The sequence below is a fragment of the Mastigoproctus giganteus genome, chromosome 4 (genome assembly GCF_048544385.1).
Source record: "Mastigoproctus giganteus isolate SK-2022 chromosome 4, ASM4854438v1, whole genome shotgun sequence".
NCBI lineage: Eukaryota > Metazoa > Arthropoda > Arachnida > Uropygi > Thelyphonidae > Mastigoproctus > Mastigoproctus giganteus.
The window spans coordinates 148,554,283-148,578,790 of NC_143578.1; the positions used below are offsets into that span (position 1 = coordinate 148,554,283).

The 24,508-nt window shown below is 38.5% G+C and overlaps 1 protein-coding gene across 1 annotated transcript in view; it reads right to left on the minus strand.

Moving 5' to 3' along the window:
* The window catches only part of LOC150087120 (twitchin-like), a 3,511,780-nt gene that overhangs the window by 1,203,506 nt on the left and 2,283,766 nt on the right, over positions 1-24,508 (minus strand). The window contains 2 exon segments of the mRNA XM_090372971.1: positions 8,406-8,597; positions 15,742-15,849. Coding sequence (XP_090229097.1) covers positions 8,406-8,597; positions 15,742-15,849 — 300 coding nt within the window.

The window sequence follows — 24,508 nt, forward strand, 5'->3', positions numbered from 1 at the left end:
AAGTCTGTTTCAACAATCAACTAACTGCTGGCTAAAGACAGACTTCTGCACACCTATTCTACAACTGTGTTTCCTCAATTTGAATCTATGCCCCTCAGGTTCTTAATCTGAGCAAACAGAAATATCGTGTCAGCATTGAGCCTGCTCAAACCATTCAAGGCCTTATACACCTCAATCGGATCACCTCACAGGTGCTTAGTCTCCAGATGCTGCAACTTACAAAATTTAAGCCTTTCTTCGTAAGCACACCCCTTTGATCTTCTCACCAATCTTGTTGCCCTTCTCTGTACTCGTTCTATCAACTCTACATCCTTCCTAAAATTAGGCCTCCAGACCTTTATGCAGTATTCAAGGTGTGGCCTAACCATTGCCTTATACAAAGAGATAATCGCCTCCTTGTCTCTGCTAGCAAAATTCCTATATATCATTGAAAAAACGCCATGACCTGCTCTGGCAGCCTGTCTGCACTCTCAGAGAACTTCATATCTGAATGCACAATTACCCCCAGGTCTTTTTCATTCTCCACCTCCCTGAGGGTAGTACCACACAATTGGTACATTTCTCTTGGGTTACTGCTACCCATATGCAGTACAGTAGTCCCCCTTTATCCGTGGTTTCAGTTACCCGCAGTAAACCGCTGTCCGAAAATAGAATGGACCCGCGATAATTGCGGTCCATTCTGAGTAGCATGATAAAATCCGGTGTCGTCCCACTCAGGATGAGAATCATCGCTTTGTCCAGTGTATCTACGCTGTATACCCTATGCACAGACATTAAAGGGCAAATTTATGGAACATGATACTCGGATGGAATGCAGCGTTAAAGTCACTCGCAAGATCACCGAAGGATTACAACCTCTACAGCAACACTTTGATGAGTTAAAAAGAAAGAGACAAAAACTTCCAATTATAATGATCTTCCAAAAGGCTTCTGCATCACCAGAATCACATGATCCTCCTTCTGACATATCATTAGAAGGTCAATAGTAGCCTAATGCTATGTCACAATGCCTACGTCTTTCACCTGACATCATCTCATGACGTAGGCATTGTATCATCATCTCATCATCTTATGATGTAGGCATTGTATCATCATCACATCATCTCATGATGTAGGCATTGTATCATCATCACAAGAAGAAGAAGAAGGGTGAGTACAGTAAGGTATTTTGAGAGAGAGAGAGACCACATTCACATAACTTTTATTACAGTATATTGTTATAGTTCTTCTATTTTATTATTAGTTGTTGTTAATCTCTTACTGTGCCTAATTTATAAATTAAACTTTATCATAAGTATGTATGTATAGGAAAAAAACATAGTATATATAGGGTGAAACCATGGGTAGTTCGGTACTATCCATGGTTTCAGGCATCCACCGTGGGGGGGGTCTTGGAATGTATCCCCCTGCGGAAAAGGGGGGGGGATACATTCTAATGACAATGCTAACTGAAGTTTAGCATTGTCAAATGCGAAGTACAGTAGTCGACAATGCTAAACTTCAGTTGCCACTTCTCAGCCCATCTGCTTTACTTTTATAGATCCTGTTGCAGTAGCATACTGTCTTTACTGTCATTAACAACCCTGCCAACCTTTGTATCATCTGCAAACTTGTACATTAAGCCTGATATACCTTTATCAATATCACTGATAAATACACAAAAAAAAAAAAATTGGGCCCAGCACTGAACCCTGGGGGACTCAACTAATAACATTAGTCCACTTAGAGTAGTGTCCATTTATTACCACTCTCTACGGCCTCCCACTCAACCATCCCTTTATCCCTTGCAGCAATTTACCCTTAATGCCATACCGCTCCAATTTGTACAGCAGTCTTCCATGTCCAACAGTATCAAAAGTTTTCCTGAAATCCAAGTATATGACATCAAAATTATTTTTTTCATCCAGTTCCTTTGTGAGTAGAAATATCGTAGAAAAATTGAAATATTGTAGTATCCAACCAAATTGGTCAGACAAAACTTCCCCTTAACAAACCCATGCGGTATCTGAACCATTACTGCAGTCTTGTCTAGGTGATCCTGCATTGCCTCTTTAACCAGTGACTCCATTATTTTCCCCAGAACAGAAGTTAAACTAACAGGTCTATAATTATTTCTGTCACCCTTTGAACCCCCCTTTGTGAACTGGGGATGCATTTGCACATCTCCAGTCCATGGGAGACCTCCCCTGAATCTAAAGATGCTCTCATAATTATGGCTAAATGTTTGCTAACTTCCATTGCTGCCTCCTTCAATATAACTGGACAGATTCCATCCAACCCAGGTGCCTTTTTTATGTTTAACTTCAACAATTTCTCCTCCACTTTGCTCTCAGTTATTACAAAATCACTTAGCTCCCTGATAGAGTTTGATAAACTTCTGGCATTCGCCTCCTTGAATAACTCTTCATGTGTGAATGTAGACACAAAATACAGGCATTCCCCAATTTACGGAAATTTGACTTGACGTAAGTTTTTGCTGGCCAGTGCAAACTTAAAAAAAATCGGGGAAACGTATTTTGCATACCGTAGGAATAAATGTGATGTGAACCCAATAACACATTAGTAGAAATATCGTATAAAAATTGAAATATTTTTGGTAATTCATTCCAAGACCTCGGAAGTTGAAATTTTTGCTATATAACTAAGCTATTTATCTCTCTAAAAGTCATGTTTATAATGGAAATTGCACTTCACTTTCATCGTTATCATAATGTTCGGTTATAAGAATCAATTTTGAACACCTTTGTGATATTGTTCTAAGGCACATTTCTGGAGGTCACTACCATAAAACAATTTACATTTATTATGCTTTTCTGTTAGTGCATCTACTTATAAATTGGTAGTAAACTCGGTTTTACTACATTTGCAATAATCCTGATAACTGGAATTGTGTGGGTTTTTACGTTATGATAGTGAAATATGTTTCCCCTTCACTGAAATCTTCAATCATATAAAAAACAAATAAATTTTCAGAACCTTCTCTTCATTCTTATTTACTTACAATGATGAAGAGAAAGTGACCAACGGAAAGTGCAAGTGGTGGCAGTGCTAGGAAATGGAACAAAATTGATTTAGAAATGAAGATGAAAATGATTAACAAAGTACAAAGCAGGACAAAGTTTATCATCTATTGCATGGAAATTAGGTCTCACTGCTTCAACAATGAATACTATTTTAAAGGACAGTGAACGTATAAAAGAACATGTTAAAGGATCAACGTATTTCAGACTTGGGCCAGTCCACCCCAACAGTGATCACAAAACAGGTTTCAGATGCTATATCGAAGATGGAAAAGCTATTAATAATATGGATGGAAAACAGATTCAGATGCAAGTGACCCTGAATCTAATGGCCATTCAAGCAAGAAGCATTTATGAAGATAAGTACATGCATTTTTCTTCTCTGCCACAAGCCTCATTAATTCATCTGACATCCATTTAGGCCTGAACCTTGAACAGTATTTCTTAGTTGGTATGAAAAGCCTAGTAGCCTCCAAGATTATGTCCCTGAAGCCTTCCCATTTAGAATTCACCATTGGTAACTTCATCAGTTGGCCCCACTTTATAGAATTTAAAAACTGCCTGAGACCACTGTAGTCACCTTTATGAAAACAAATTTCAAAAAAATTGATGGTAGTTACATATTTAAGTAAATCCCACATCAGTACACTGTGATCATTTTTCTCATAGTGGTTCCTTTATCTGAAAATTCTTAATGCATGAATAATCACTGCTGATAATCAGATCAAGAGTATTACTCCCTGTGGTTGCTCCTCGAACATGTTGCTGTAGAAAACAATCATCCAATAAATCCACAGAAGTCTTGCTTTTGAGGTTGACAATTGTGGGAAACCTACAAAATAGATTCCAGGCTTTATTTTTTTTTTTTCCTTTTTGGTACTGTTACAAGCCTTATTCCACCAGTGTTTTGCATGTGTTGGTCGGCAAAGTACAGAGGAATTGCTTCAGGTGCTGCTGCCAAAATTTGGGTGGTAATGTACTCAGTGACTTTATCAGTTGTGCTTTAATAAATTGATCATCAAAAGAGACACTGACTAAGTATTTTGTGCAATTTTCTTTTGAGAACTTCCATTTTACTCTGTAATTTGGACAATGAATTAAATTTAAAATTTTAAATTTTGCATATAATTGGAAAATGATCGCTGTTGTGCAGATCATTTAGAATTGACCACAACATACTGGGAAACAGTATGGGAGAAGAGACAGACAGATCAATTACTGAGGTGGATGCTGCGGGAAAATGTAAATAGGTGTGATGGCCAATAATTAGTAAGGTTAACTGCTGTTGGTTCAGTAAGGTCTCAATCAGATCTCCTCTTTGATTCATGTAGGAAGATCCCCACAATGGGTGATGCCCATTGAAATCCCCAAAGAGACAGAAGGGTGTTGGCACTTGGGCTATAAGATCTTCTAGTTCTTTTTAGCATGATGGGACTGTTTGGTGGAAGGCACATTGAGACAGTACAGCCTCCACAGCCAAGTGGTCAGGAGCCGGAGTGCAGTAGTACACGCTCTTTGAGTAGACCATGGTTCAAGCCCCTGACTGCTAAGTGCGGTCAATCTGCCAACTCACACTAGAACAGCATGGAAGATTATGATTCATTTCCCTCAATATGAATTGTTTGAGGCTTCTATCCTGCAGTGGACTGATAATGGCTGCTGCTTACCTATATTGAGACGAGAGTTAGTCTTATTCCAAGAGCAACACGCATGGCAACGGCATCTAAGTCAGTCTGTAGGGGTATAAATCTAAGGGGGATTTTAGAGTTGACTAAAATCGCCATCCTTCCATGTGCGGATTTTGTAGTATTCCTGTCTTTTCTGTGCACTGTGAAGTTTCTGACTGAGAGGGTTACCTGTGGTGTTAAATCAGTTTCTTGCAGACAAGAAACTGATTTAAGAAACTGATCACTGGATTGCATTTGTTGATCAGGTCGTATAAGTCACCAGTATAAGCTCACATGCCTCTGCAGTTCCATTGAAATATGTGCTGCATTGCTTGGTTTGTGGGGTTGTGTTTTGATCTGTCTGTTTTTTTTTTGAAGCAGTTTGCTTGTAGTGATAAATTTTATTTCTGTCTTTTTGGAGGAAAGCCAGTTGCTCTGTATCTGTGTATTATTCTGCATGGAGTTATAATATAATTTCCTCTGGGTCAGTCTTGTTAATATCCATATGCATAGAGGGTTGGTTTTTGATATGAGCTGTTGGTACTGATTTGTCTGTTTTTTTTTTTTTTAGTTTTTAGTAGTTGGAGTAATATTGGGTGGAATTGAAATTGGAGTATTACTTTTTTTGTTCTAGTTGGTTTTGGCAACTTGTGGTTTTGCATTAAGCACATACATGGCCCAAACAGCAAATGAAGTGTTTGGAGGGACTGCAATTTCAGTCTGAGTAGCAACAGAATGACTCTGCTGTTTTGTTTTTTTTTTTTTTTTTTTTGGATATGCACATTTCAGTATAAACTGCATGATGTGTTTTTTGGCTTCCTGATACATTACTTTGTTTTCTGTTTTGTATCTGTTTTCCCACTTTCTACATTTAACAGTTTTTTGAATATTGTTTTGGTTTCATGGATTCTACCAGTAGATGGTAATCATTTTAACATCTTCAGTGATCCTGCAGCATTTTCCAAACATTTCAGGATTAGAAACGAGGATAACTTGCTCACAGGAAAATCTGACCGTGAATGAATAAGGAGAAAGGCTGGGTGATCTTGTTGACATGGATCTCTGTTTTGTCTTTTATTTGATGAGTCATGATCAGGTTGGTCCATATCAGTAGATGATCTCAATAGATCAAGTGGAGGAAAGGTTTCTTTGTCCATTTTATACTCCTTTTGGCCCCGAGTTGGCTTTTTAACTCAAGTTAACGGCCATGCCATGGGAAGGCAGGAGCAATGCTACGAGTGGCCAAGTGGTTGTTAGGTTAGTGACTAATAAAAAATAAAAGGAAAGGTTTCTTTTCTTTCCTGGCTTAACTTACCACTTGTAAGATGAAGTCTACTGTGCTTTTTGAAGTACAGTAGAGAGAAACTAACTTTAAACATAAAGAGAAGAGTGATTCCTTTAAATGACGCTTCAGATTCCTTTATAGAGCTCAGAAATCGCTTGGCATCTGGGACCATTGATGAAGGTATATCAGGTTTAATCCAAGTTCGAAGATGATACAAAGGTTGGCAGGGTGGTTAATGGCAGTAATAATGGTATACTATTGCAACAGGATGTAGAAAAGTTAGGCAGATGGGCTGAGAAATGGCAATTGAAGTTTAACATTGATAAGTGCAAAGTACTGCATATTAGCATTAGCAGAGGCATATGATGCAAGAAAGCAAGTTTATATAGCATCAGCCAAAAATAATAATAATAATAAAAAACTTCCCATTTCAGCCATCTACTCCAAATGCTTGTCTTGTTCTGCCTTGAACTTATTTAAATTGTTGACCTCCATTACAATACACGAAAGCTCGTTCCAACTATCAACCACCTGCTGGCTAAAGCAAAATTTCCGCACATCTATTCTACAATTGTCTTTCCTCATTTTTGAATTTATGTCCCCTCAGGTGAGTAATCTAAGCAAGATTAGGTAGCCGTAACCTCAGAGTAATGTAACAACTGTGTGGTTCATTTTCCACTACTCAGGGTAGTGGAAAATGAAGAAGACCTGGGGTAATGTGCAGTCAGATATTAAGTTCTTTAAACAATGCAGACAGGTTGCCAGGAAAGTTCATAGGGTTTGCCAATGATATACAGGAATTTGGTTAGCTGGAATAAGGAGGAGATTATCCCATTGTATAAGGCAATGGTCAGGCCACATCTTTAGTACTGCTTACAGGTCTGAAGACCTCACTTTAGAAAGGAGGTCTCCAGACTTGTAAGCTGCTGAAATGAGTACAGAGAAGGTCACTGAAAAGTGGTGAGGGGAACAAAGGAGTTCTCTTACTAAGAAAGAGTTCAGTTCTGTAAATTGCAGCATCTGCAGACTAGGTACCTATGAGGTGATCTAACAGAGGTGTAGAGGTGTATAAGGCATTGAATAGAATGAGCAAATGCAATGCTTATGGAATTCTTCCTCTTGCTCAGACCACGCACACATATGAGGAGCCACAAATTCATAAGCTTGCTTTCTTGCATCATTTGCCACTGCTAATGCTAATATCAATGCTAAGTTCTCAGAACATCTTGCCAACATTGACTGTTGCAGCAAGCAAGAAGAATTCTTGAGGTGAATGCAAGCATTAATTTGACTCATATCATCAGATATACAAAGGTCAATATTACACTTTCCCTCTCCCCAACTAGCAGTTTACCTGAACCTATCCTCAATGATACTCGCAAAAGTCATTGCACTACCTTTGTTCAAATGAATACTTTCTCTATAAAATCAATTCCTTCTACCTATAATATCTCTAGCTGCAAAGTTTGCAGTCTCACTTTCTAAGCTGTTTGTTGCCATATGGACATTCAGTAGTACCCTTTACTAGTCTGGTTGCTATTCTCTGGAAATAACTTTTCAAATAAAGTGAAGTTTTGAGTTTTCAAAAGCATTAAGTTAAATATTAATTAATTTTAGCTTAAATATGAAAATATTTTACAGTGCTCATTCGACAGCATTACTTATAAATCTTTTTTTGTGCTAGAATGAAATAATTCTAAAAAAATGGAAAAAGAAAAGAAAAAGAAGGGAAAGTTATAAAAATATCTGTTTTTGCACGATTGTAGGTTCTGGACAGCTTGCTTTAGGATTTTACAGTTGTTGTACTTCACTATATAGATGAGATCTACAGCAACCATAACAATCACACTATAAAATTCTCATCAGCTTAGAAGAATTATTACTCTGCAACCAATACCTGAAGTTTAATTCTAAATGATATATTAAGTATTATCAGGACTTGTTCATAACAGAAAATATTGAAACTGTAATGACATGATAAGCAGAATCATAACCAGTCATCAACAAATTTTGTTTCAGATGTCACAATGAAAAGCTAATTGGCAGTGGAGAAAGGGCATACTAAAAAATGCCTACCTTTACACAATAAACTCAAGTAACATGTTTGGCAATAAAAATACTTAAAAAATTATTAACTAAAACCTTTTGTGTTAGCATTAAATTCCAATTATATCTTATAATATGATAAGACATTATAATGCTGAATAGTTTAACATTCCCACTAAGCCCTTCATACTGTACCAAATGTCAAATGTCATGCCAATCTTTGCACGATACAGTCACCACCATTATCATGGAAACCATTTCTGTTCAGCACTCATAATAACAATATTTTAAGGATAATAACAATAACTGATAATAATAATAAAAATAAAATTAGACAAAGCCAAGAAAAAAATGTTTCAGCAAATTTGAAAACAGTTCAGTTTATACCAAAAGGGTTCTTTGCTGTCACAGGTTTGCCATCTAGTGCTTCACTAATTCCATACATGTTTTCTGCACGTACTCTGAATTTGTATTGCTTTCCTTCATCCAAATTCTTGACAGTAAAGGATGTGTTAGGACAATAACACCCGACAGGAAACCATTTGTCTTTACCAATTTCACATTTTTCTATAACGTAACCTAGGAGAATTATGATAAACTATCAGACACTTCTTTAAAAGACATGATTTTTTTATTTAGCATTTCATATATATTTAAGGTTAATTTAGCTTTAAAATGTCACTCATTATATTTTATGTAAGTGACAGAATGCAACTTGTAAGATATGGCATTTCTATCAACATTTACAGTTTAGACAAATCATATACACTCATACAAATCATATACAATCACATACAGATTCGCAAAATGTCACACTTTTTTACATGTTAATGAAATATGTACATTTATAATGAATAATATGATATTGAATTTTTTATCATTACAAGGTTGTTTATCCATTTTTCTCATATGATTGTGAACAGAGAATCTTCTAGGAATGTTGAGGAATACAGTGCAAGATAGTGTTAGTATATAATCTCACACTAGAGCAAGTAATATGAATGCAATTCTTTGGGTTGTGGGGAGAACTTGCAAGGGCAGTTCTCCTACAAATCCGAATTATGTTAGGTGTGTTACTTGTGCCCTCTCTGTGAAGCTGACTTTAGCAGGACATGATACAGCCATAAGGGATATCTTTGTGTGTGTTCATTGCAAAGAGCATGAAGAGATTAAGTGCAAATTCAGTGTTCTGATAGGATTATATGAGAACTTGAAGAATAGAGTTGATACCCTTGAAAGATTAAAGGAGAGTCATCCATCAATCACTCAGCTGTCCACCCCAATGTTTTGGCCCATGCACAGCATCAGCCAACACAAGGGCATCCTCTGCAGCAGAGATCCTTTGTCCTGCAAGAAGTAGCTATAGAATGTGACTTTTTCAGAGAAATGGAAAACATATCACGAAAAAAACGACAGATGGAATAGGACCAAAGTATGTCTTCCTGGGGCAAAATTTGATGACATTTTAGAGCAGCTAGCATCTTTTGAGGGCACAAAAGATAACAGTGATGTATAGATTGGTACTAATGATATTAATTGTAGGAGATCTGAGGATTTACTCAATAAGCACAGGGAAATGTTCAGAAAAAGTCACAAATTAGGCCTGAAATTGAAAGTGTCTGAAATTTTCCCAGACACGAGAAATGCAGGGTTCATGGGGTAGAATTTTTCTCAGCATTTCCTGTGCTCACTAACAAGAGAGTGTTTCTAAAGGATACACTTAAATAGAATGTGTGCAAGAATATATGCTGACACTATTAACAGTAGCTGAAGGCAGAGGCAAAACAGATTCTTGCATTGCTTCTGTTGGAATATTCAACAGCCTTGAAAACAAGGTGCTGGGATGCCTTACGGAACAAACAAATACACAGTCTGTATCCATTTGTGAGATGCAGCATTATGCATGAAAAGAATAATTTTTCTGTTTTGACGAATCATGTTTTGGTTAAAGTGACTTATCCATTCGCTCATGATATCTTGTGTCATCCACATTTTTTTATTAGACTTCCAGTGAACATTCAAAAGATTCAACTTTATGCCCTTGAAACAACGAGGATTTTGTGGTTTTCCTATAACAAGAGGTTGTTCAACGTCTCCCAGCATATTTGTACACAATAGTGCAGTCAAGCATTCCTTAGAAATTTTTCCGCCCTGGCACTTTTCGTTTTTTAGACTCATTGTTTTTTCAGGAAGAGCTTTAAAAAACAACCCAGTTTCGTCACAGTTGTAAATATCCTTAGCTTCAAAATCACGACATAAATCTTCCAATTTGACGGTCCACTCTGTTACAACCCCAGTATCAACAGATCCACCTTCACCACTTACGGTTTTCCAAGAAATTTTATGCCGAGTTTTGAACTTGTCTAGCCATCCCACAGAAGCTTTGAACTCATTTACTCCCATAGATTTCGTAACCTCCAAAGCCTTTTCCGTAATAATAGGCCCATTAATGGGAATATTTTTAGCACGTGCGCGACAAAACCACTCATACGTAACATTGTCAATTTGAAGTCCAACAGTTTTCGGGAATGATTTTTGAACCTGATCATTTACATGTTGCCAAAATTGTTTGAGTAGTTAATTTTTTTTCTTTAGGATGTCGCTTACCTGCGTCTTCCCGATTTTGAATTTTGCAGCGAGATTGCGAACACTATTTTTTTGCCGATCATACGCATTAATGAGAGTGACTTTATCTTTTAACGTTAAATGTTTACGAGAAGACATTGTGCACTTCACACGACACTGAATAAAACTGAAAACTGAAACTCAAAAGACGAAAGGCCGACAAAATTCCCTCCCCCCCCTGCACACACCAAATTCATCAGAAGTTTTACACGTGCCTTAAAATTCTTGAAAAAGGGTTTAGAACTGTGACGTAAACCTTGATAAAATTCAGAGAATCGGAAATAAAAAATAAACACACGATTTGGGCAATACGTGGAAGAAACATTCCTAGAAAAAGGGCCGTGAGCTCGCCCGCTGTCCGTTATGGGGAGATCAAATTAAGTGCTAATCTAAACGAAACAGTGCAGATTGCCTGTCCACATCCGTTACAGAAAATGTCCGCTACACAGAAGCTGAAAACACGTTAAAACCAATAGAGGAGAGTTGGGGAATTTGAAAATGTCCGTTGTAGAGAGATGTCCGTTAAAGAGAGGTGTCCATTAGGAGAAGTTTCACTGTATTAGATAGGCAACAAGAGAAAGCGAATTAGTTGAGACAAATGTGATCCAAAAGTCGCCTTCCAACTAATTTTCAGTGTATTAATGTATATAGTTACATTGTCAATGGGTTGTCATTGTTGAACATAAATTCTGTCTAAATGGACTTTGATGGAGTAGCTATCGCAGTTCATCTTGTTAAACTTCCAGGTGGATCACCGCTCAAGAGATGGAGCTACCTGTGTTTGTAAAGAGCAAATAACTGGAAAGTGATTGCTGCGTAGGAGATTCTTTATCACTGACCATGTCACACTTGGAAAAATTGTTGGTTGGCAGACTGATGTCTATTGCAGAGGTGATTCCTGAATATAGGGTGAGATCCAGAGTTTAGTTCACTTGTTATTATTTAAGAATGTTTCAATCAAAAGGCAACCCTCATCATGGATGGTGGCCATTGAAGTCATCAAAAAGACAGATTGGAGATGGGAGTTGCATAATAAAATTGTCAAGCTCTGAATTGCAGAATGGTTGAGTGGTGGAATATAAATAGAAACTAGCATTAACTTACCAATTTCAATATGAGTTGTCATGGCTTGTTGTTATTACTGTTGTGTTTTCAGGTGCAAGGTGCTACTTAGACCATATTGCACCTACCAAATCAATTGATTTTACATATAAAAACAAATTGAGCATCAGTTAGAAACAGTCACACATTTGAATTTGTTCTAAATAGAGAAACAGTTCAGAGAGATTTGCTTCTTTACCTATGATGCTATTGAGAGACAGAGATTGTTGTAGATCTGAAATGACACTAAAAGACGTTCCTCGGGCATTGTTGAACAAGCTACATTGAAGGAGTATATGTTTTACTGTAAGTGGTTGTGAGCAGTGCACACACTGCAGACGATTATTTCCTGTAAGCTTCAACATAAAGTCCATAATTGTGGTTCAGGTTTTATTTGAAATAGCCTGTTATTTGTTTGCATTTGCCAGAGAAATGTCCATTGTTCCATAGATGTTCTCAGTATATTGTGTCTATAATCAGGATATGGGACTAGATCATTTGTTGAGGCTATGTTGGAAGGATGCTTTGCAGCATCATCTGCACTTTGATTTCCTGGAATACCACTGTAACCAGGGGTCCAAGGGAAGATAACAGTTTGCTGATGCTCATGAAGATGCATCAGCTTATGTCTTATGAGCTTTAATAAAGGATTGCTAGGTGAAGAAGTGCTTTTCAAAGCTAAAAGAGCACTCTGTGAATCAGTATATATATTATACTTTTATTTATTGATAGGAGTGAGATGTTTTTCAGGGGGAAGCTTAATGGCATGGAAGTGATATTGAAACAGTTGTATTAGGGAAGACAGCAGCTGCATCCACTCGACTGTAAGATTTTGAACCATCAGTATATACCTGGGTAAAGTGAGGGTACTTTTGTGTGTGAGCAAAATGTAGTTGTTGGATGTTAACATTTGCTATAGTACCTTTACCCCATTGCTCAAAGTATTCATCAGAAGAAAGTGTAAAGGTAATCCACACGGGATTTGGATCTTTTGAATCTCTGAGGATATTATCAAGCTGAATGTTCCAGCTTTCTGTTAGATTCTGCAGTCTGATACCAGTAGGCCAAATTGTTCTATCCATTATTATTTGAAAATCCATTATTTGCATAATGGATTTTCCACTGAGGATCATGCAGTAGTGGCCTACTCATCCTGTTTGAAAGATGTTGCTGAATAGTTCATCAGCAACATCTTTCTTCTGATGCAACATGGAGGTTCGTAAGCCTCAACGTAAAGACTTTCAACTGGTGATGTTCTGTATGCACCTAGGGCTATCCTAAGAGAAGAGTGTTGGTAGCCTGCTTTAACTGAGGTCGGAAAATTTGGTGTACTAAAGGTCAATATAATATTATATGTTGGGACAAGATTATCGTCCTTCCATAGGCTCCTTGCTTGAGTTACTTTCTGTTCAAGTAATTCCATGACTATCTCCTCCTCGGTGATGTTCAGTAAATCCCACTCACTTATCACTCCTTTTGAGGAGTTCAGAGGGTTATGTGGTGTGACTTTGATTGGGATTCTGCTTATAGAGGACATTTTAATAATAATTCAGAATGCTGTGCTTGCGTGGTCTCAATTAAAAGATCTCCTGACTGGAGCCTTTTCACCATTTTTGGTGTGCCTGCTGCATTCGAGATATCTCTGGATGATAAAGGGAGAGAGTTTGCTTACCAGCTGAGTCGATAACGAATGCATTATCAGAAAAGCTTGTGGTTCTGATTTGTTAGAGTGCTTTTTCATTCTTTTTGGAAGACTGAGATCGTCTTCCATTTTATAGGTCTCAGTATGTTGAGAGACTGTTGGCTGTAGTGGTGGACATGAATTGTAATTCACTGTTGTTCCTTTTAGCCCTGGGAGTGAGAGCTTTTCCTCGCAGGTTTCCGGCCCTGCCACGGGGAGGCATGAGCAGTGCCACCTAGTGACCAAGTGGCTGGAGAAGATAGTTTTTAGTGTAAAAATTAATAAATACACTAGGAAAAGAAAAGTTATTTTCCTTTCTGGGTTCTTACTCAAGATCTGTTAAGTACAGAACCACTTACAAAGAACTGAGGATGAAAAAATCATTGGAAAGAAAACAGAACAAAATCACTTAGAAAGATCACTATTTCCTAATATCACACTTAGGAAAAATCGCTTGGACACTATCGCTTGGCACTCAGGGCCAACCTAAGAGGGGATGCCCACTCATGAACTAGCAAGTACTGCATACACGAATGGGACGCCAAGTTTGCTTAGGAGCACCATACTCATGTTTGAAATAAGCCTTGATCCCGTCCCAGGACCAAAGATCCCAGCAGCATCACTGGGAGGTCCCCTTTCCACGTACAGGTGCCCATATCAAGGGGGTACAAGAGAAGTTGGATATAATGACCCACACTACATGTTGAAGCAAAAAATTACCTTGAGTATGGTAAATTTTTTGTGGTCTGTAAATGTTTAACATATTCTAAGAAGTTTCAATAGCTACCAAAGATTAGGCCAAGGAGAAAAATGCTGTTCATGATTTAGAAGGGGTGATGGGTCAGCTGTAGGATGCACCTAGTGTTTGTTATAAAATTACAATCATAAAAATAATAATAAAAAAAATAAAGACATGTGGAATAGCATTAACATTTGTAGAGGCATACGATGCAAGAAAGCAAGCATATGCAGCATCAGCAAAAAAAACCTCACATTTTATACCTCCATTTGTTTCAAATTGCCTGTCCAGCTCAGCCTTAAATTTATTTAGACTACCAACTTCCACAACAAAAGATGGAAGTCTGTTCCACCAATCAGGTACCTGCTGGCTAAAGGCAAATTTCTGCACATCTATTCTACAACGGTCTTTCCTCAATTTGAATCTATCTATGCCCCCCTCAGGTTCTTAATCTGAGCAAAAGGAAGGATCCCATCAGCATTCAGCTTGCTCATCCCATTCAAGGCCTTATACATCTCAATCAGATCACCTCACAGGTGCCTACTCCCCAGGCACTGCAATTTGCAGAACTTAAGCCCTTCTTGGTAAGAGCACCTATTTGTTCCCCTCACCAATCTTGTTGCCCTTCTTTGTAGTTGTTCTAGCAACTCTACATCCTTCCTAAAATGAAGCCTCCAGACCTGTACACAGTATTCTAGATGTGGCCTGGCCATTGCCTTGTATAACAGGGCAATCACCTCCCTGTCCCTGCTAGCAAAATTCCTATATACCATTGAGAAGACTCCATGACCTGCCCTGGCAGCCTGTCTGCGCTGCTCAGCAAATTTCATATTTGACTGCACAATTACCCCCAGGTCTTTTTTAAATTTCCACTTCCTTGAGTGTAGTACCACACAGTTGGTATGTTTCTCTTGGGTTACTGCTATCCATATGCAGTACTTTGCATTTGTCAATGTTAAACTTTAGTTGCCACTTCTCAGCCCATTTGACCAACTTATCTAGATCCAGTTGGAGTATCATACTGTCTTTACTGTCGTTAACAACCTTGCCAACTTTTGTATTATCTGCAAACTTGGCAATTAGGCCTGATATACCTTCATCAATATAACTGATAAATATACAAAATGACAATGGGCCCAGACTGAACCCCACTAATAACATTTGTCTTTGAAGAGCAGTGTCCATTGATTACCACTCTCTGTCGACTCCCACCCAACCATCCCTTTATCCATTGTAGCAACTTACCCTTAATGCCATATCTCTCCAATTTGTATAGCAGTCTTCCATGTGTAACAGTATCAAAAGCTTTCCTTAAATCCAAGTATATGATATCAAAATTATTTTTGACATTCAGTTACTTTGTGATCACATCATAGTATCCAATCAAATTAGTCAGACAAGACCTCCCTTTAACAAACCCATGTCTTAACTATTACTGCAGTCTTGTCTAGATGATTCTGCAATGCTTCTTCAACCAAAGTTCATGATCCTTATTTTTTCTTAAACAACAAATATCAGCAAATATAAAATATCATGAAACAAATTAAAATGAATTTTATGCATTTTAGAACAGTTACCTGTTATCTCAGATCCACCATCATCTTCAGGTTTATTCCACTTAAGACTGATTGATGTATTTGTTGTTTCAGGATATTCTAGAGGACCCTTTGGTGTGCATGGCTTATCTAGAGAAAGAGTATAAGTATCAAAAGCTGCTTTACATTCAATAAGGATAATACAGAAATAACATGTTTTTGATTTAGTCATGTAATCTACTAAGTGAGAAAAAATTCAAGGTTAATAAAACTAAACGTAATATTAAACAGAATGATTAGCCTAAAATACAAAAGATTATGAAGTATACATCAGACTGAAAGTCTATTACTGTGAATATAGCCTATAATGATGAGTCAGCTTCTGTAAAGTAAATAACATAAAAATGAAGTAAATAATGTATCATAATAATGTCACATTGTCAAATAATTAAAAATTAGTAATGTCAAATAATGAATAATGATAATATCAATTAAAAACAATAATTAGCCATATGGTGCAACGAAGCCTGAGGCTTATGCTGCACCAGCCAAAAAAAAAAAAAAAATTCTGAACTACCCCAAGAGAGAGAGAGAAATAAAAGGGAATCACTAAGGAAGAAAAGAGTGATGATATCCAGCTAAGGACCCTGGGTGTTGTTATTGTTTTTGTTGGTTTTTTTGGTGCAAGAGCTACTTTGGCCATATTGCGCCTGTTCCTGTGGAGAGACACTGTACGGATTAATAAAAGGGTTTATATGAGCATAAATATATTAATCTGTTTTAGATAGTGGAAAAACTCAAGTAAATTGGAGTTGTCTCCAATAATATGTCTAATTTGAAGAGGTTCATTTAAATTAGATAGGAATCAGAATGATGTGGTTCTGGCATACTGATAGTGAGTGTACTCTATAAGAATATGCTTTACGGTTAGTGTTGAATCACAGTGGAAGCACAATGGTGGATTATTTCCTCGCAATAAATATTGATGTGTAAGATGGGTATGACCTATACGTGCTCTGGCAAGCACAACCGCTCCGTGCCTGTTTGAGCGGAAACTAGATTTCCATAGCTGTGGATTCTGTATATATTTCGTAACTTGTTATTTACCTGATTATGCCAAATTTCTCTCCATTTTTCATCGCAAATTCAGCGTATGATTGATTTATAGTTTGTGTAAGGAATCTGGATGTGGTTATTATCAGTGGGATTTCTTGCTGCTTTATCTGCACTCTCGTTTCCTGGTATTCCAGTTTGACCTGGAATCCAACAAAATGTGACAGTCTGCCTATTGTTATGAAATTCGGATATTTGAGTTCTTATTTGATTTATCAATGGATGTGGAGAGCGAGAATTGCCTTGGAAGGCTGTCACTGCACTCAAAGAGTCTGTATAGATAATAGTCTTCAGTGTGAAAACATGAGCAAGTAAGGTGAAACCCATCTTAATGGCATAGAGTTCTGTAGTGAAAATGCTGCATTATTGTGGTAATGAAACAGAGACTTTTGATGTTGGTAGCACCACAGCAGCTCCCACAGCTGTGTCACTTTTAGAACCATCAGTATAAATTTGCAAAGTGTCTGCATTTGCCAAAGAGTGAGCTGCATGTAGTTTCTGAATGGTTGGATTGTTCAGGGAGTATTTCCCCCAACTTCGGAAGTAGTCATCACATGAAGATATACACACTTTCCATGGAGGTTGTACAATTTCTCTGTCTTGATGTAAATTGGTCAACTGCATATTCCACTGCTGAATCAGTTCTTGTAGATGGATTCCTGTAGGTTTGTTTTCAAGAGGCTTATTTCTGAAAAGGTTTACCCATTGTGGATCATAGAGGTATGACCAGATAGGATGAGATGGAAGGCTATATATTTTAACCGCATAATTGAGGAGCAGCATGTTTCTCCAAAGGTGGAGTGGAGGTTCATTGGCCTCTATATATAAGCTTTGCACCGGCGAATTCCTGTACGCCCCAAGAGCAATTCTGAGCACTCTATGTTGTATTGTGTTGAGACTATATTATATTGTGTTGAATTGTCAAACTAATAGAGCAAGCTTATCTGCGAAAAGATCTGAACCTCCCAAGCACTTCCTAATTCATTTCACAAATATACGTGGTCTCAATTCTAATCTCAATGATGTCCATATCCACTTGCAGTCTGCCAAACCCCATGTATGTTTTCTGACAGAATCTCAGTTATCGGTTGATTCAACTACTGCTCATCTCAGATGCCCAAATTATTCGCTGTATGATTCCTTTCGCCTTAAAGGTAGTACTTGTGCATACATACATTCTGATATTCCCTGTCAGAGACTTGGCAATTTGGAATCACCTCTCTTTGATCTTCTCTGGCTTAAAATCTCTCTACCTCATTGTGTCAAATTCATCTGTTGTCTCTACCGTTCTCCCAATTCCACTAATCACTTGGAGCTCTTTGACTTCCTCTCTTTGCAACTTGACTTTCCTAACAGTGAGGTAATTTTTCTTGGTGATTTTAATGTTCATAACTCCAGCTGGCTTCTGTTTTCTAGTGACACCAACCCAACTGGTTGAGATGCTGAAGCTTTTACAATTACTAATGACCTTTTTTTTTTTTTTTTTTTTTTTTTTTTTTTATGTGAACCCCAAACACGAGAGGTATTAGAACCTATAGTACTTAGTACCGTGCTTGGGTTGGAGGTTGAGAAGACGAAAGAAGATATTTGTTGACATTGGACTTGAACTTCTGTAGATTGTAATTTTCAGGAAATACGTATGAAGGAAGGTTGTTCCAGAAAACGGCAGTTGAATGAATAAATGAGGAAGATGAAAAGTTGGTTCTGTGGGTTTGAAGTTGGACAGTAAATGGATGTTGGCTGGTGGCGGCACGTGTTCGGACTGTTTTGAAAGAGAGAGCGGGAATTATAGAAGCCAATTCAGAAGAACAGTGCCCATGGAAGTATCTGTAAAAGAGGCATGCAGCAGAAACAGTGCGTCTATGAGAAAGCGAGTGGAGAGACTCTGTTAGAGATGAGTCATTAATTAACCTAACTGCCCTCTTCTGAATGGAATCAAGAAGCCTGAGAGAGGTTTTGGGGGCACCACCCCAAATGTGAGAACAATATTCCATGGCAGGGCGGATTTGCGATTTATACAGAGTGAGCAGCTATTTGGAAGAAAAGTAATGCCGAGAGCAAAAGAGAAAACCAAGTTTTTTAGATGCAGAGGAAGCAATATTTGTAATGTGCTTGTGCCAAGAGAGAGAGAGAGAGAGAGAGAGATTAGAAGTCAGTGTAATCCCCAAAAGAGATTTATCCTTTTGCCTAGAAATTGGAGTGTCACTAAAGTTAAGCATAGGAGCAGAAGAATCCTTTTTGCGAGATATAAGACAAGACTGAGTTTTAGAAGGGTTGAAATCAACTAAGTTGTCTTTGCCCCACTGGAGAATTACCCGAATATCGGCACTTAAGGAATTGGTAGCAGATTTTCGAGAAGTTGAAGCTGATTGAGCAGGACAAGATTTCTCAAAACGAAAAGTTGAATGCAATGTGCTATCATCGGCAAAACTATGGATAGGATTTCCTGTCAATGCAAGAAGGTCATTGATATACAAGAGGAAAAGAGTGGGGGAAAGAACTGAACCTTGGGGGACACCGGCATTAGTGGAGAAGTTAGAAGACAGAGAGCCATCTACCATCACCCTCAGTGAGCGATCAGAGAGAAAACTGGATAACCAATTACTAAAAACAGTTGGCAAACCATAAGATGGAAGCTTGTTTAGAAGACCTTTATGCCAAACACGATCAAAAGCCTTTGAGATGTCAAGAGCAACTACTTGTGTTTCACCGAACCTTTCCATTGAAGTAGTCCATAAATGGGTAACATAAGCCAGGATATCACCAGTAGATTGACACTGACGGAATCCATACTGGTGATCGTTGATCAGACGGAAGGTTTCTAGGTAGTTTAAGAGTTGGCGGTTAATTGATTTCTCCATTACTTTAGAAAGAGTAGAAGTAATTGCAATGGGACGATAATTGGATGGGAGGGATTTGTCACCCTTTTTAGGAACTGGCTGGATATGAGCAAATTTCCAAGCAGAAGGGAAAAACACCTTTGGAATAAGAAAGTGAAAAAAGGTGGCAAAGAACAGGAGTAAGTTCAGGAGCACATTTTTTGAGAACAAGTGGAGAAATACCATCAGGACCTGGAGCTTTCTGAGCATCAAGATTTATCAAAATCCTTCTGATATCCTTTTGACGGAAGACCACAGGAGGCATTGAATGGACCGTGTTGGGAATGGTGGGAGGTGTTTTACCAAGTTCATTAATACATGAGCTGGAAGAAAAATGGGATGCTAGCAGGTCAGCTTTATCCTTGGCTGAAGTGACAACAGAACCATCTGGTTTGGACAGAGATGGAAGCAGAGATGGGCAAAAGTTGCGGCCAATAGCTTTGGCAAAAGACCAGAATGCTCGGCTACCATTAGGGCAAGAAGCAAGTTTTCTACTCTTAGCCTGTTCAAACTCTAGTTTGGACTGATTAATAACTGCTTTACAATTGTTGCGAGCTTTGGTGTAGGTAGAAAATGAAACTGAAGAATTAGAAACAAGCCAATTACGATATGCAACATTCTTCTCTTGGACAGCCTTAACACATTTATTGGAAAACCAAGGTTTAGATAAAGGACGACGAGATTTTAAAGTGGAGTGTGGGATAAAGGATTCCATTCCTGCAAGAATAATTTCACTGACACGATCTGAGCAAACGTTGACATCAGAAGTTTTGAAACAGTAATCTGACCAAGGAAAAGAAGAAAAGAAGTCTCGCAGGTCATCCCATTTTGCATTCTTGTAATGCCAAACAACACGAGGTTGGGAATAGCCATGAGATAAAGGTTCCATTGGAGAAGAGACAATCACCAAGTTGTGATCTGAAGTGCCTAAAGGACCTCTCACTTCGACCGTTTACTTAGAAGGGTTGTTTGTGAGAAAAAGATCAAGCGTATTGGCTGTATGATTCGGATTGTCCAGTATTCTTGTAGGTAAATGAACAATCTGTGCTAGGTCATTAGTAATTGCAAAAGTCTCAGCATCTCGACCTGCTGGGTCGGTGTGACTAGAAAACGGAAGCCAGCTGGAGTTGTGAACATTAAAATCACCAAGGAAAATTACCTCACTGTTAGGAAAGTTGGACTGGAGAAAGTCAAGTTGCAACGAGAGGAAGTCAAAGAGCTCCAAGTGATTAGTGGAGTTGGGAGAACGGTAGAGACAACAGATGAATTTGACACAATGAGGTAGAGAGATTTTAAGCCAGAGAAGATTAAAGGGAGGAGATTCCAAATTGCCAAGTCTCTGACAGGGAATATCAGAACGGACATATGCACAAGTACCACCTTTGAGGCGAAAGGAATCATACAGCGAATAGTTTGGGCATCTGAGATGAGCAGTAATTGAATCAACCGATAACTGAGATTCTGTCAGAAAAAGTACATGTGGTTTGGCAGACTGCAAGTGGAAATGGACATCATTGAGATTAGAATTGAGACCACGTATATTTGTGAAATGAATTAGGAAGTCCTTGGGAGGTTTAGATCTTTTCGCAGATAAGCTTGCTCTATTAGTTTGACAATTCATGGTGTATTCAATAGTAAGAAAAAGTGGGTGGGACATGCTGTATGAAGTAATGAAATTTTTGGATATGGCGTACATGTGGTAAGAATATACCCAGATCCTAGACATAACGTGGCCTCGACAATGCTCCCCGCATACACACTACTCGGACTCCTTCAAGTCACTATCTGGCAGAGTAGAGGTAGCAAGATTATACACTAGCTGATCCGGAAGCCTCCTAGAGAGTTACCAATAGGTTCGGTCCGGTGTACTAACTAGCGGCCGGCCTGCAAAAACCGTTTTAGAGCTGAACCCTCGAAATATAAGGAATATTGGATCTCGCCACGACGTTCATCATAACCTCAAAAGTCATCAATCATACTGCATGATGGAAGAGATAGGGAAGGGTTGACCTTGCACAGATTGTTCATTTACCTACAAGAATACCAAATAATCCTAATCATACAGCCAATACCCTTTATCTTTTTCTCACAAACAACCCTTCTAAGCACACGGTTGAAGTGAGAGGTCCTTTAGGCACTTCAGATCACAACTTGGTGATTGTATCTTCTCCAATGGAACCTTTATCTCACGGCTATTCCCAACCTCGTGTTGTTTGGCATTATAAGAATGCAAAATGGGATGACCTGCGAGACTTCTTTTCTTCTTTTCCTTGGTCAGATTACTGTTTCAAAACTTCTGATGTTAACGTTTACTCAGATCGTGTCAGTGAAATTATTCTTGCAGGAATGGAATCCTTTATCCCACACTCCACTTTAAAATCTCGTCGTCCTTTATCTAAACCTTGGTTTTTCAATAAATGTGTTAAGGCTGTTCAAGAGAAGAACGTTGCATATCTTAATTGGTTTGTTTCTAATTCTCCAGTTTCATTTTCTGCCTACACCAAAGCTCGCAACAATTGAAAAGCAGTTATTAATCAGTCCAAACTAGAGTTTGAACAGGCTAAGAGTAGAAACTTGCTTCTTGCCCTAATGGTAGACGAGCATTCTGGTCTCTTGCCAAAGCTATTGGCCACAACGTTTGCCCATCTCTGCTCCCACCTCTGTCCAAACCAGATGGTTCTGTTGCCACTTCAGCCAAGGATAAAGCTGACCTGCTAGCATCCCATTTTTCTTCCAACTCATGTATTAATGATCTTGGTAAAACACCTCTCACCATTCCCAACATGCTCCATTCAATGCCTCCTGTGGTCTTCCGTCAAAAGGATGTCAGAAGGATTTTGCCGAATCTTGATGCTAAGAAAGCTCCATGTGCTAATGGTATTTCTCCACTTGTTCTCAAAACCTGTGCTCCTGAACTTACTCCTATTCTTTGCCGCCTTTTTTCACTTTCTTATTCCAAAGGTGTTTTTCCTTCTGCTTGGAAATTTGCTCATATCCAGCCAGTTCCTAAAAAGGGTGACAAATCCCTCCCATCCAATTATCGTCCCATTGCAATTACTTCTACCCTTTCTAAAGTAATGGAGAAATCAATTAACTGCCAACTCTTAAACTACCTAGAAACCTTCTGTCTGATCAACGATCGCCAGTATGGAGTCCGTCAGTGTCGATCCACTGGTGATATCCTTGGTTATGTTACCCATTTATGGACAAATTCAACGGAAAGGTTCGGGGAAACACAAGCAGTTGCTCTTGACATCTAAAAGGCTTTCGATCATGTTTGGCATAAAGGTCTTCTGAACAAGCTTCCATCTTATGGTTTGCCAACTGTGTTTAGTAATTGGTTATCCAGTTTTCTCTGTGATCGCTCACTGAGGGTGATGGTAGATGGCTCTCTGTCTTCTAACTTCTCCACTAATGCCGGTGTCCCCCAAGGTTTAGTTCTTTCCCCCACTCTTTTCCTCTTGTATATTAATGACCTTCTTCCATTGACTGGAAATCCTATCCATAGTTTTGCCGATGATAGCATATTGCATTCCACTTTCCATTTTGAGAAACCTTGGCCTGCTCAATCAGCTTCAATTTCTCGAAAATCTGCTACCAATTCCTTAAATGCCGATCTTCAGGTAATTCTCCAGTGGGACAAAGACAACTTAGTTGATTTTAACCCTTCTAAAACTCAGTCTTGTCTTATATCTCGCAAAAAGGATTCTTCTGCTCCTATGCTTATCTTTAGTGACATTCCGATTTCTAGGAAAAATGATATATCTCTTTTGGGGATTACCCTGACTTCTAATCTCTCTTGGCACAAGCACATTACAAATATTGCTTCCTCAGCATCTAAAAAACTTGGTTTTCTCTTTCGCTCTCGGTGTTAATTTTCTTCCAAACAGCTGCTCACTCTGTATAAATCGCAAATCCACCCTGCCATGGAATATTGTTCCCACAACTGGGGTGGTGCCCCCAAGCCCCCAAAACCTCTCTCCGGCTTCTTGATTCCATTCAGAAGAGGGCAGTTAGGTTAATTAATGATTCATCTCTAACAGAGTCTCTCCACTTCATAGACATACTGTTTCTGCTGCATTCCTCTTCTACAGATACTTCCATGGGCACTGTTCTTCTGAAATGGCTTCTATAATTTCCGCTCTCTCTTTCAAAATGGTCCGAACGCGTGCCGCCACCAGCCAACATCCATTTACTGTCCAACTTGCCGACCGGGCTAGCCGAGTGGGTAAAGTACCTGCCCGGCAACCCAAAGGTCGCGGGTTCGATTCCCGCCTCGGGCTTGGATCAAAGTACTGCAAAAACCTTGGGAGGTGCAATATGGCCACGGAAGCCGATGCGCCAACAACTATCAAATCAAATCAAATCAAATCTGTCCAACTTCAAACTCACAGAAACAACTTTTCATCTTCCTCGTTTATTCATTCAACTGCTGTTTTCTGGAACAACCTTCCTTCATACATATTTCCTGAAAATTACAGTCTACAGAAGTTCAAGTCCAATGTCAACAAATATCTTCTTTCGTCATCTCAACCTCCAACCCAAGAATGGTACTAAGTACTATAGGTTCTAATACCTCTCGTGTTTGGGGTTTACATACATAAAAAAAAAAAAAAAAAGACAGGCTAACAGAGTCTTTCAGGCAGAGTCATAAACAGGAGCACCATAATCTAATCGAGATCTGATTAAGGCCCGGTATAGGTGGAGTAGAATATAGCGATCAGCTCCTCATGTCATAGATGAGATGACTTTAAGTATATTCAGCTTTTTCATGCAGACAGATCGTGTTTGTAGTATGTGTTTCTGGAATGTCAGTT